We start from the raw sequence: 12,367 nt of genomic DNA, 5'->3' as shown, positions 1-12,367 counted from the left end.
GATTATGTACTAAAAATTTAGGGAATATATTGAACAAATTGAAAATTCAATGATTACATTGTATATTTGGTTACAGCTAGGGAACTACATTGAATAAATTAAAAATTCAAGGACTATATTACATAATATATCAAAGTTCATGAACCATTTATATTATTTTTCCTTTTTTTCCATCATTTTTTCTACTCAATTGAAGGAGAAAAGATAATAGATACTACTTAACTTTGCTTCATCTAGTGTCGAGGACCCATAATTACGGCCAACACATTAAAATAATTTATTTATTTCTTGAATAAACTCGCTCTAATGGAACCACGGAACCAAAAATATAGGACAACCAATTTTTCCAATTTCCAATGCCCAAATAGAAAAAGACAGTGCCAATCGACCACATTAACCTTATGTACTAAAGACCATCGATCGCGCTTAGGCCTTCAACTTCCGGTCGCTGAACCGGAGCTTCTCTTCCCTTGACCTCCGGCCCTCGGTCTTCAGCATCTCGAGCAGGAAGTCGCTCCACGTGTCGATCGGCCCCGGCAGGCACCAATGCACGCAGTCGTTGTACAGGGTCACGTTCTCGTGCGGCCAGTGCCCGTACCGGCTCGGGTGGCCGTCCGGCCGCATCAGCGTCGCCTGCGTCGTGTCGAGCAGCCGGTACTTGAGCCCCCTCTCCCTCGCTTCCTGCTCAGCCTTCCGGAACTCCTCCACCTGGATCATGTACAGCTCGAGGTTCTCGTCGGCGAGCGCGGTCTCGTTGCTCTGGAACGGCCTTGTCCGGACGCAGTTGCCGCCCTGGTTCCAAATCCCGCCTTCGAAGTGAGAAGGCGCGAAGGTCCTCAGGTAGGTGATGCCCTTGTAGTTCTTGAGCCCGTTGATGGCCTTGAACGCTGTCCTGAACGCCTTCCGGTAGCCGTAGAACTTGGTCAGGTCCGGAACGTTCTCTAGCAAGCAAAAATGGCACCCCACAATCTTGCCGCCCTCGTGGAAGACGAGCGGACGGTAGAACCAATGCCCTGCGGAGACGATCAGGTAGTCAAACTCCTCGGCCTCGGACAACCACCTGTCGTCGGCCTCGTCGAGGTGGAGGCTGAAGAGGCCCGTCTTGGTCGGCCCGTTCGGGTCGGTCTCCGCGGACTTGACCAGGTGGGGCGTCCAGAAGTTGGCGAGCGTGAAGTTGTAGGTCACGTACCTCCAGCGCATGTATTGCTGATTCGACGTGTGCGAGACATCAATCGGATATTCCACCTGCCATCATCACGAAAAGGTTCATCAAGTACATAACTATTCTACTTGTTGTCGGATCGAGTTTGGATCCGACTGAAAATTATCTGACTCAAATTGACATATTTAATCAGTTTTGTCTCACTTTCATGTGATATAAATTTAATAACTCATGCCCAATCCAATTCATATTGATAAAATGATTTCCATACTCATCCTAATTTATGAAAACTCATACATTAACTTTAGTAAGACTACCAAGTGAGCGAGCACAAGATTGAGTGAAGACGAGAGAGTGTAAAAAGAGTTATAGAAGTGGGTTAAGTCTAAATAAGTTGTGAATTCGTTTAACACATATTATTTTGGATTCTACCATTCTAAACTCATTTATGACCCTTTATTGAGTTTAATTAAACCATATAACAACTCAACTTATCAAATATCGAGTTAAAAAATGAGTTTACGACCCATTTCGACATTTTTTATATAAAAAAAAATGACGACAATGACCCTCCTTAATAACCTAGCAAGGGATGATTGCTCTCACCCCCCACCATCCCCGCTAGCCACCATAGCCCAAATGTGGCTCTCACCACGAGCAAGGGAGAGAGGGTTGCTTTCCCACACTAGATTTGGGGACTGGGCGAGCACCCTCAATCTCGCGATGGTGGCGACACCATTGCCACCACCGTGCTAACGAGTGCAAGCAACCCCTTATCTAGCTCCCTCTGTCTTCTTTCTTTTATTTCTTCTATTATATATCGAGTTTTTTTCATATGACATTTACTAGTATCACATCATCATCATCACGTATCTAAATAAAGCAAAAGTTCATTTTAAAAAAATCCACATGAACTTTCCTCTGTTCAAAACTAACTCAACAACTCGAGGACTCAAGTGACGAACAGAAACAAATTTTAGGACATAAATGGTCTAATAAAAAGTTTCAGAATCAAAGTGACTAATCGACCTATGATTTAGGACTTTCATTGTCATGGTCCAAAAATTAAAAGCAAATGGATTCGATCGGGAATTATTCTGGAGGGATAGAGACAATAAAAATTGGTGAAACCACGAGATATGAGATTCCTTTTGCCAATGGACGTTTTCTAAATCGAATCCCATTGGCTCCTAAATGGTATCAAAGCGCAGATGGCTACAAAGGAACATGTGTGTGCATGTGAGCCTTCGCGTGCTTCTCGGCTTCTTCTGCTTGTATTATTTAATCAGTGCCTGTCTGCATGCCCCTCTTAATAGTAAAGTAATATTTAAGCCATGGACCGTGGTCCAATCCGAACATGCAATGAGATCTAAAACCCTGTAGCCCCACGATCATGTACTATTAATTATTACTTAACTCTTTTTCCTTTGTAAAAATATAAAATTTTAAATCGATTATCCTATTCTATTTTCTTTTTTCTTGCTGTTTTTATGATGATATTGTTATTGTACAAGCAAAAGAGGTTGCTTTGAAACCGGGATACTAGCCCCGATCCGGATCTAATTGATCGAGTGGATCACTACTGTTGATATCATGGGGCTCAGGCTAGAACCATAAAAATCAATTGTCGTGATTCATCTTATTTAAGGGACCCGAATTCAAGAAAGGAATTCCTTACTTTAAATATGAAAGTCCCTGAAAAAATTTTAATCTACAAAGCGAGGGCATCCGAAAATCTCAAATAAATAGATAAATATATACTTATGATTGATATGCCGTCTTCACTCTTCAAGTTGGATCATACGAATCGAACAAAGGTTGATGCCTTTAAGAATTGTTCGGTCCGGAATATAATAATTGTGTACACCAGCAAATGGCCTTAATTAATAGGCCGATGTCACAAATCTTGACCATGGCCAGCCTTATTAGCTGGCTACATGCCCTCTTTTTCCTATCTCCTAATCTGTCTTACTGTTCTTTAAGAAAGAGACATCTCAATGTGACCCTTCAACCAGACAATTATATGCATATATATATGTGTGTGTGTGTGTGTGTGTGTGTGTGTGTGTGTGTGTGTGTGTGTGTGTGTGTGTGTGTATAAATGTGTGTGTACCCATTAAATCAGATTTGACCCTTCAACAAATAAGGAAAAATATGTGCTACAGTTGTGCATCTAGAAAAGGGCTGTGTAAGTTGCAACTGTTTAAAAAAAGAAAATCTTGAAACATCAAGTGAATAGATGTACAAATTGTGCCAAGCCAAACTAATAAATTTGATGGATCTGAGCCTAAATTTGATAGAACCGATTGGACCCTAATCCGAATCAAAGACAAAAATTACTCTGCTAATCAAAAGTCATTCGTACAAGCTTCCAGTTGTGGCAAAATTGATTGACTTGGGCATCTATAATGAGGGTGGTCGTATAATCTATTGCCAGATATAATGATTCTATCGCGAGTGTTCCACCATGTATGGCTACTGAAGTGACATGTTTACTTGCGCCTTAAGAAGGCTTCAGCAGCAAGCATGTCCAGCCCAATTTATGGAATTAGGGCAATTTCCCTTTGCTACTATATCAATTGATAGCTCATAATGGCAGACCAAGATTTAGAAAGCAAGAAAAAGAAAAAAGACAAATCCCGACCGAGTCTCTCATTGTTTGTGACACATCACCCCCAATTTCAAATTCATTTTTTGGAAAAATGGTTTTCTTAATTAGTATCTAAATCTTTTTAAAGAAGAAGCCATCGATTAATGTGTTCGAGGTATTTCCCCTCCACGTTATCTTCACCTGCTACATCTACCTAAACCTTAGAAAAAGATTCACATCTCTTGATGGGTTTTGGTCAACAAACCCGTTTTCTTTATTGGGGGCGAATTAGTTCAAACTCTCATAAAGACGTGGGCGTAACTACGTCCAAGGAAAATGTCCAATCGACGCAGAACCTCGACTCAACGCCCAAAGTCAAACATCTATCTCCAAAGTCTAATTCACATGGTCGTGCCTGTTCCTAAAAAAGGAGAGACCTTTCTACTCGAGCAAACTCGCCGTAGCTACGGCTGTGAATATCAGCGTGCTGACTTTCATCTCGACTCTACTTAGTCGAGTGAAAGAAACAATAATCTAAGAAATTAGTAAGATATTGAAGTTCACGTAGCTATGTGATAAGAAGTGAAGAGCTAGCCACATTTTCTGGAATCTCACACGTCATTACTCGTGAAAACTGACATTACTAATATTTTATTCATCTTGCACAGATGGGGGACCTTAGAAAATAAAAAAGAAATTCTGCTTTGCATTCGTCCCTCAAGCCACATGTTAATAGTAAAAAGATTACTTTCGATCGGGCCATGTGATGCCACTAAATTTGTACAAAGCGGTGCTCAAACTTCTAAACACACAGTCGCCTTGCGCCTTTCTAGGATGCCGAACCAAAACATCAGTACAGATGCGGTCAGATTTATTACGTCAAAAGATTGAATGATATAATAAAGAATTTATTGAATTTTCATTTTAATCGTTGTTGGTCGTAATGCAACTTCTATAGTAAGGAATATTTGGATTTTCATATTAATTTCCAGCCGCGTAAATCAGTGAAAAACCCCCCTCTATCGTTGTGCTAATTGAAATAAAAGAAAGTAATAGACCTAATGCAACTCCTGAAAACGAAAGTAGCAAGTACCGAGATGCGCTTCAATGGAGGTGAAGAAGAAACCAAGAAAAGGCAAAGGCTTAGTGAGTGGACTGCGTACGTACCCTAGAAAGGAGGCAGATCATGGACTGCATTTGGTTCCTGGCCACGGAGTCCCCCACGAATGCCATGGACTTGCCCCTCACCAGCTCCAGGAACTGCGCCGGGTTGAAGAGGGGGAGCTCGCAGCCGTCCGGCTTCCACCGCCACTTCATGAAGTCGGTGTCGGGCCGGCCATACTTCATGCAGTTCTGGTGCTCGTGGATCGCCCAGCAGGTCTTGTTCGTGTAGTACGGCGCCCGCGGGTTCGGCACCCACTCCCCCGTGAATATGTCGCAGATCTCCGCCGTGCTTGAGCCGATGGCAGGGTCATCCTCTTCAACCGCGACGACAGCCTCATCCGAGGAGGAGGAGGAAGAGGAGGAGGTTGTTCTTGAGAAGATGAGGAGGGGCTGAGAGAGGAAAGGGTTGTAGAGGGAGATGATGATGAGGAGGGCGAAGAGGATGGTGACGAGGAGGACTATCTTCGGTGTGGTTCTGTGGTGGTGCGACTGTATCTCTCCTTTCATTTCTGCGATGGAGAGAGAGAGAGAGAGAGAGAGAGAGAGAGAGAGGCCTAGAGATGGGGGACTATATGAGCATGGGGATGAATGATTATGACCGCATTCGAGTGAGTTAGATAAACGAGATCGTGGTGATTTTTATTGGGGTCTTGGTCGACAGGCTGAACAGATTAAAATATAGCTAAAAAGGAAATGATGAGATTTCTAGAATAATCATACACACACTTCTAGCGTACACGTATATAATCTATACTTTATCACTTGATTAATGACGTATAGATCTTCCTTCTCTCAAGAATCCTATTATATATTCGTGGACACTCACACCATCCATCCTTGAATCTACTCCTTTAAAATTTAATTCGCTAATGATGTGAGATTGTCTATTAGACAGTAAATGGGTAAGAGCAAGAAAGTAGATTACCGGATGATCGATGAGAGTTCGAAAGGTACTTGTTCTCTTAGATTATATATATATATATATATATATATATATATATATATATATATATATATATATATATATAAAAGTAAATGAGTTGAAAAATGTTTTTTCAATGGATAATGTCTTGTATTGCTTAAAATAATCGATTAATAAAAAATATACTCATAATTTATATGTAAATAATTTCGTAAGTAAGTTTTACTTATTTTTTGCTAAATAAATGGAACTTTACGGGCATAGTAAGTAAATATAACTTAGACCAGTACAGCTGGGAAGGGGAGCCTGATTACGACTTCATTGTCTTTATTCGTCTTCTTGCGCAAGACTAATGTCTCGATTGGAAGATAACGTGCATGAGTAGCTGAAAAGCCCAGGAGCCACATAATTTCCTGGGTTTCGAGAGGGGCCTCTCACCAACTAAGAGGGTGGCACCATTCACATCGAAATAAATTAAAGTTAGGTTTAGGATAATCAATACAATAGAATAGGAGGATAGGTTGTGTACTATAAGCCTACATTTTCTCCCTCCGGTACAAGGTCATAAAGGACGCTAAATCCTGATATCATTCACGACTATCCAATTAACATAATTGTATCTTTTTGCGAGAACAAAATTTAAAAAAAAAAAAAAAGTTCGGGTGTGTGCTTACATGAGTAGGAAAAAATGTCCAATTAGTCTGAAACTCATTATATGAATGTTAGTTCAGTCCTAAATAGAGATGAGCAAGACGGATCGTCCAAACTGAGAATTACTCGGACTGAACTAAACCGATCAATTTCTTGCAATTCTAGAGATACCGGTCCAGTTCCGAATTCCAAGTTGGGAATCGCACCAACCAAACCAAACTGACTATACTTTTTTTTGTTTTTTCTGTAATTCTTAAAGAAAACAAACAAACTCTAATCGGCCTCCAATCTTTCCCTCTTGTAACGCCTTGCTCTTCACTCTAGTCTTTCCCTTATGCCTTGCTCTTCACTCTTCGGTCTCTCGGCTCTCGCTTGTCCGGTAGCTTATTCCACTCTAGCGGTCTCGCTCTTCACTCTTCGGTAACGCTATAAATCACCCCTGTCAAATGTTGCCAAAAGTTTAGTGGTTTGGCTGTAAGTGCGGCCACCATATGTTTGTTTGTACATATGAATAGTATGTGTCGGATCTCTTATTCGCATGTCCCTTCCTTAGTAGAGCTTCTCGTTGCAGGCATTCCTTATTCTTTTTGAACCCTTCAGGAAGAGGAGCACCAACACCTGTCTCATTGCTTGGTCATCCGATCATTGCTAAGTGACCAGTGGTCCAAGAAATTGGGAATCGGTCCAGTTCACAGTTCTTGAGTGGGATCGGAATAGACCGAGAACCAAGCACCCTTAGTCCTAAGCATTTCCATTTCGACAATTTAGCCCCCAATTTTTTAGTCAAATTTCTATGTAGTTCTTTCGGTCAATTTTCGCGGTACTAGTCATCCTATGTAGTATACCACAACGTCGGCGATTTCTAGTGAAAATAGAAAAATCACATTAGAATTTCACATAAAGGTTGGGGACTAAATTGCCAAAATTGAAAAGTTCAAAATCGAATTAGCATTAGTACAATAAATTTTAGACCAATTGATTGATTTTCATGGCGCATGAGTATGCATATATACCGTACGAAGCATCGGCGTGCCAACCACTATCCCATTTCTTGTAGTTATCGCAAATCAATCAGAGTCCCGAGCATGTCGTTTGAAACCAGTGTCACCAATACATGAAGCGGAGGGGACAAAGTAAATTTGTAGTCCTTTTTTTTTTTTTTTGATGTCATCGCTGAAAGATTGGCTAATGATTGGTAGGACCGTCGCCATAAAATCTACAATTTTCCCTATGCACCATGGTCCCCCTTCCTACGTCGCGGGTTGGTATGCCTTAGCATTCCTCGCCATTAAAGTTGTGTATGAATTTTAAATCGTTTCGAGCCAATATTATGCCACTAAATAAGCTCCACCAGACTTATCATTATCAAATCACGACGCTATAAATAAGAGACTCCTTTTCGGATAACCTATGATACACGGCTCTAGGAGGGAAGAAGGGACCGTGCGTGTAAATGTTCGTGAGAATCCTCGATAAGGACTTCACGGTTAGATGTGGTAACGCTCTTAGACGCGCGCTTAAATCGAGCGTGGAAAACGGAGATTATATTCATTTTCAGAGGAGCTCCTATCATTAAATTCAGTCTTTGTTCTACGAATTTAAATGGCTAAACTTGACGGGGGCCTCTTACTGGCCCAAAAGGAAAACTTGATGGGCCAAATTGGTACTGAAAGTTGTCAGGCCTAGCATTCGAATCCGGAGGCCGTGGGAGCCATTGATGATTGTCATTAATCATCGGTATGTGGCCATAGGTCCACAGCTGACAAAATACATCTGATGTCCCAAAGATCAAGGCTACATTTGATAATCAGGATTAAAATTGGAATGTAATCATTCTCATCCTATCCTATATTTGGTTGCTGTCCAAGACGGGATAAGGTCAAATATAAAATATTACCCGATCGGTCTTAAATCTATTGTATGCTTATTAATTTAATTCTAAACTTCTCGATTTTGTCAAATTTTTTAATAGAAATATTCAGGAAATTTTTTAAGTAGTCCGTACAAGAGATTTAAGATTCAATTTCCCCTAGCCGAATTTAAGAAAGATTTAGTATGGATAAAAATATCCCATGGAGGTAGAATAAAGGTAAATAGAGATTGTTATGTCCCTTTCTGAAAAGCTCTACCTTCTTGATCTCCTTCTCCTCCATAGCTTTGATTCGTGTTGAAACTTCATTAACCTTTTCAGGAAATTTTCAATGTAGAAGAGGTTTAAGATTGATTGAACAATTTCCCCTAGCTGAATTTAAGAAAGATATAGTATGAAAAAAATATCCCATGGGGGTAGAATAAAGGTGAGTAGATATTTCTCTGTCCTTTTTTGAAAAATTCTTCTTGATCTGCTTCTTCTTCGTAACTGTAATTCGCATTGAAAGTTCATAAACCTTTTCGGGAAATTGTCAATATGGTCCGTACAAGAGGTTTAAAATTGATTGAACAATTTCCCCTTACCAAATTTAAAAAAGATATATATGGATAAAGATATCCCGTAAGGTAGAATAAATCTGAATAGAGATTTTTATGTCCTTTTCTAGGAAACTCTACCTCTTGATCTCCTTCTCCTCCATAGCTCTTATTTGCGTTGAAACTTCACAACTCCTATGTAACTCTCTAGTTAACATCGAAGTTTCACATCAGCAGCAAGAGAGTCAAATCTCATTCTCCTCCACAACTCTCGGAATCATATTGAAGTATCACAAGAGAGTCTACTTTTCATAATCACGAAGGTGAATAATTATACATTCTCTCTTATACAAGACTTGGCATTCTTTGACTAATATATCTCGTTAATACCATTTTAACCCATTAATTTATCATTGTAGTCAATTCAGTAGGCTTTTGAATGCTGCAATGAGCTCCTTTGTTGTTTAAGGTTTTGATCATACAATAATCATGAATTGATTATTGGAAGTTGTCTCCATTTGTGTTTCCAATTTTTTAGGGAATTTTTTTTTAGGGAAAACTATCCAAAAAAAAAAAATCTATTGCACCAATGCTAATTCAATCCTAAACATTTTAATCGTGTCAATCGAGTTATAAATCCTTTTACATTTTCACAACTGAGTCCATCCGACCAATTATAGCTGGAAATCACTAACATGGATGCCAACCGTTTTATATAGCACAACCTATGCTAACATAGTCATTTTTAAATAAGGGAGGGCTAGTGACCCTTGTTGGCACTAGGCGAGCACTAGGCAAGAGCATGTAAGCGCTCGCCTAGACCCAACAATGGTTCACATGCTTTCACTTTGGCCCACAGGGTGTCATGGTTATTAATGGGCACAGCAAGAGTGTCACGACTCACGTCCCTCATCATATCTAGGCAAGGGCTCCAATTCCTTCGCCAAATGTTGGTGAGCACAAACACTCTCTCTAAAAAGACAAAAAGAAAAGAAAGTAAAGGGGAAAAAAAGCAAAAACCTAAAAAATATTTAAAAAATTCGAAAAATCATTAAAATATTGTTTTAAAATGCCTACATGTAACATAAAATGACCAGTGTCTATGTCTCCGATTTCTAGCCAAAATTGGCCAAATAGACTCAATTGACAAATTGCGAAAATGTTTGAGACTCAATCGACGCAATTGAATTGTTCAAAATTGAATTGGAAGTAAGTTTAAAATATTCTTAATAATTTTCCCCATTTTTTTCATTAGGAATTGCGAGGGATTTTTTGCCATTTCCGTTTGTGCACTTGTACTGATGTGTTGGTTCTTACCAAACAATTAACGAGATATGATAGAATATGAAAACGTTCAATTTTATAACTGCTACTCACCAAACTGTAAATAAGGGATAGCGAAATCCCTCCATTATGTTCGGAAAAAATAGCCCATGGCCAGCACGTGAAATGTGCATGCATATAGCTGGGTCCAAAAGAAAAGAAAAAATAGATAAAACGGAAAATGTTTAATGAGGCCACCACAGCACAAAAAGGCTTCCATGTAATTCGAGAAAGCCTGGCTCTTTCTCATCTCCTCTTCCTTGTCTTCTTTATCTCTCTCTCTCTTCTCGTTGCTTCTCTCGCAACGCTCGAAAACTCCAACCCAATTCATCCCCACTCTCTCGCTCTCTGTTGGTAAGTACCCAAGAACTGGCTCCGCCTCTTCATGTTAAAAATCTCTCCTTTCTCCCCGCTCTGTTCGTCATGGGACTGGCGTCCTCAGTCCTCTTCTTGTTCTGTGCAGGAGGTCAATCGGAGGGAGGACTCGGGCGATGGTGATGATGGGCATCGAGAGGCTGGTGGGGAGCCTGAAGTCGAAGCTGAGGTCGCTGAAGCTGAAGAAGCCGCTCTACGACAAGATCGAGAAGAGCGACAGCATGCGGGTCGAGATCAGAAGCAGGAAGGCCCGCAAGCTCATCGAGGAGACCCTCAAGGTCGCCGACTCCCCCAAGAGCAGGAGCGTAGCCTTTTGAATTCCCGTCCCCACCTCCATCCAATGATTAACTTTTTCGTGTTTTCTCTCGGGCGAACGATGTCGGTGGTGCTTTCTTGTCTGTAGGTATTAAGATTTTCGAAAGGCGTGATTGCGTAGGAGTGAATTTTCTCTCGAATTCCATTCCTTTCTTGTCGTGCCGCGCGCCTACGGTACGAGGAGAGGGTACGTACGATGATAGGTGGAGGCGTTGGCGGTAGTAATTGTTTCGCGCGGAAAGATACGGTGCACATGCGTTCCCCGCGGTTTAAATGCGGTCGTGGAGAGAGACGACGAACCTATGAAAACCTCCGGTGCATAGCCAGCACGTCAAGTACAGTTTGCAGAGTCGTGATTAGACGCTAATGAATGATTAGGTGATTCAGTAAGTGTGCGAAGTCGGGTCGTTTTCTGCTCGACAAGATGCTGGCGTCTTCTGCAAAACTCTGCGCTTAAATTCCGCCGAAAAACCGAAAGGTTCGTTCGATCTTTTGCGTTTCGACCAATGAGGTACGCACGCGTCGATCGAAGGGGCCCGTTCAGGATCGTCCGGAGCCGTGGAAAATTTTTGCCGACCGACGCTGTCGTCTGTGGAAAGACACGTGCGCGACCTAGCCTGCACACATTTCTCTGTGGTCCGTGCTCCGGGACGTTTCTTGCTTCCACGCATGACGAGCTTAAGCCCGGTGAATCGTCCGTGCGTCTTCTCTCATCCTCATCCACATAACAAAAAGCTGCAATTGACTCGGGATGAGACAAAGCTGCTTTTGCTGGACATCCTTTATAGCGATTGCTTTCTATCACCATGCCCTTAAAAGATACTTTGCATATTCATAACCTGTGGTTAGACCTATCAAATGGGTATGATTGCATTTGGGCCGGCTCATAAATAATCCAATTAAAATATATCAATGTAATTCATTATTTTTTTTTTTTTTTTCTTATGACCCAGGAATCCGTCGGCCAAGCCCAACCTACACGTAAACCCGGGGCGGATCGAGCCACCACCACATATCCAACCGCGTTTGAGTGGCGCAAATGCGATGCCTCTAGAATTCGAACCCCTCCACTTCATGAGGGGGAGAGAGCCCAAAACCAACTGCACCACCATGGGCGGTGGTTCATTTTATCTATTTTTATACAATGCAACTCTAATATTTATACTCGACTCAATCCATATGCATTTCATATTCGATCCAAAATTCATATTACTTAAATATTTTCATATATAATCAATTAAGTGAAAGCGAAAGAGTCTAAAGGGTGAACCATAAAAATGGATAGAGTTTAAGTAAATCTTATACTCATTTATGGCCCATTTATAATCCATTAAAATTCATACGGTGTTTAAATCAATTTGTGATCAAATTACTCAATATAATTAACACATTTGACATTTATGGTAAGAAATAGATTTATGATCCATTTTGACGGGTCTACATGTGATAAAGACATGCA

General features: G+C 40.9%; 1 protein-coding gene and 1 long non-coding RNA gene across 2 annotated transcripts; one reads left to right on the top strand and one right to left on the bottom strand.

Annotated features, from left to right (window-relative positions):
- Window positions 1-253: 253 nt before the first annotated feature.
- LOC104419482 (protein trichome birefringence-like 19) lies at window positions 254-5,511 on the bottom strand. The gene is made up of 2 exons (XM_010031162.3): window positions 4,920-5,511; window positions 254-1,245 (listed from the first exon to the last, which is right to left on the bottom strand). The coding sequence occupies exons 1-2, from the start codon at window positions 5,421-5,423 to the stop codon at window positions 427-429; spliced, it is 1,323 nt and encodes a 440-aa protein (XP_010029464.1). The 5' UTR covers window positions 5,424-5,511; the 3' UTR covers window positions 254-426.
- A 4,899-nt stretch (window positions 5,512-10,410) lies between these two features.
- LOC104419481 lies at window positions 10,411-11,048 on the top strand. The gene is made up of 2 exons (XR_720815.3): window positions 10,411-10,572; window positions 10,682-11,048. It is a non-coding gene; the product is annotated as an uncharacterized LOC104419481 (long non-coding RNA).
- The last annotated feature ends 1,319 nt before the right edge of the window (window positions 11,049-12,367 follow it).

The sequence above is a fragment of the Eucalyptus grandis genome, chromosome 9, assembly GCF_016545825.1.
Source record: "Eucalyptus grandis isolate ANBG69807.140 chromosome 9, ASM1654582v1, whole genome shotgun sequence".
NCBI classification, from domain to species: Eukaryota; Viridiplantae; Streptophyta; class Magnoliopsida; order Myrtales; family Myrtaceae; genus Eucalyptus; species Eucalyptus grandis.
This window is presented reverse-complemented; position numbering and strand designations above follow the sequence as displayed.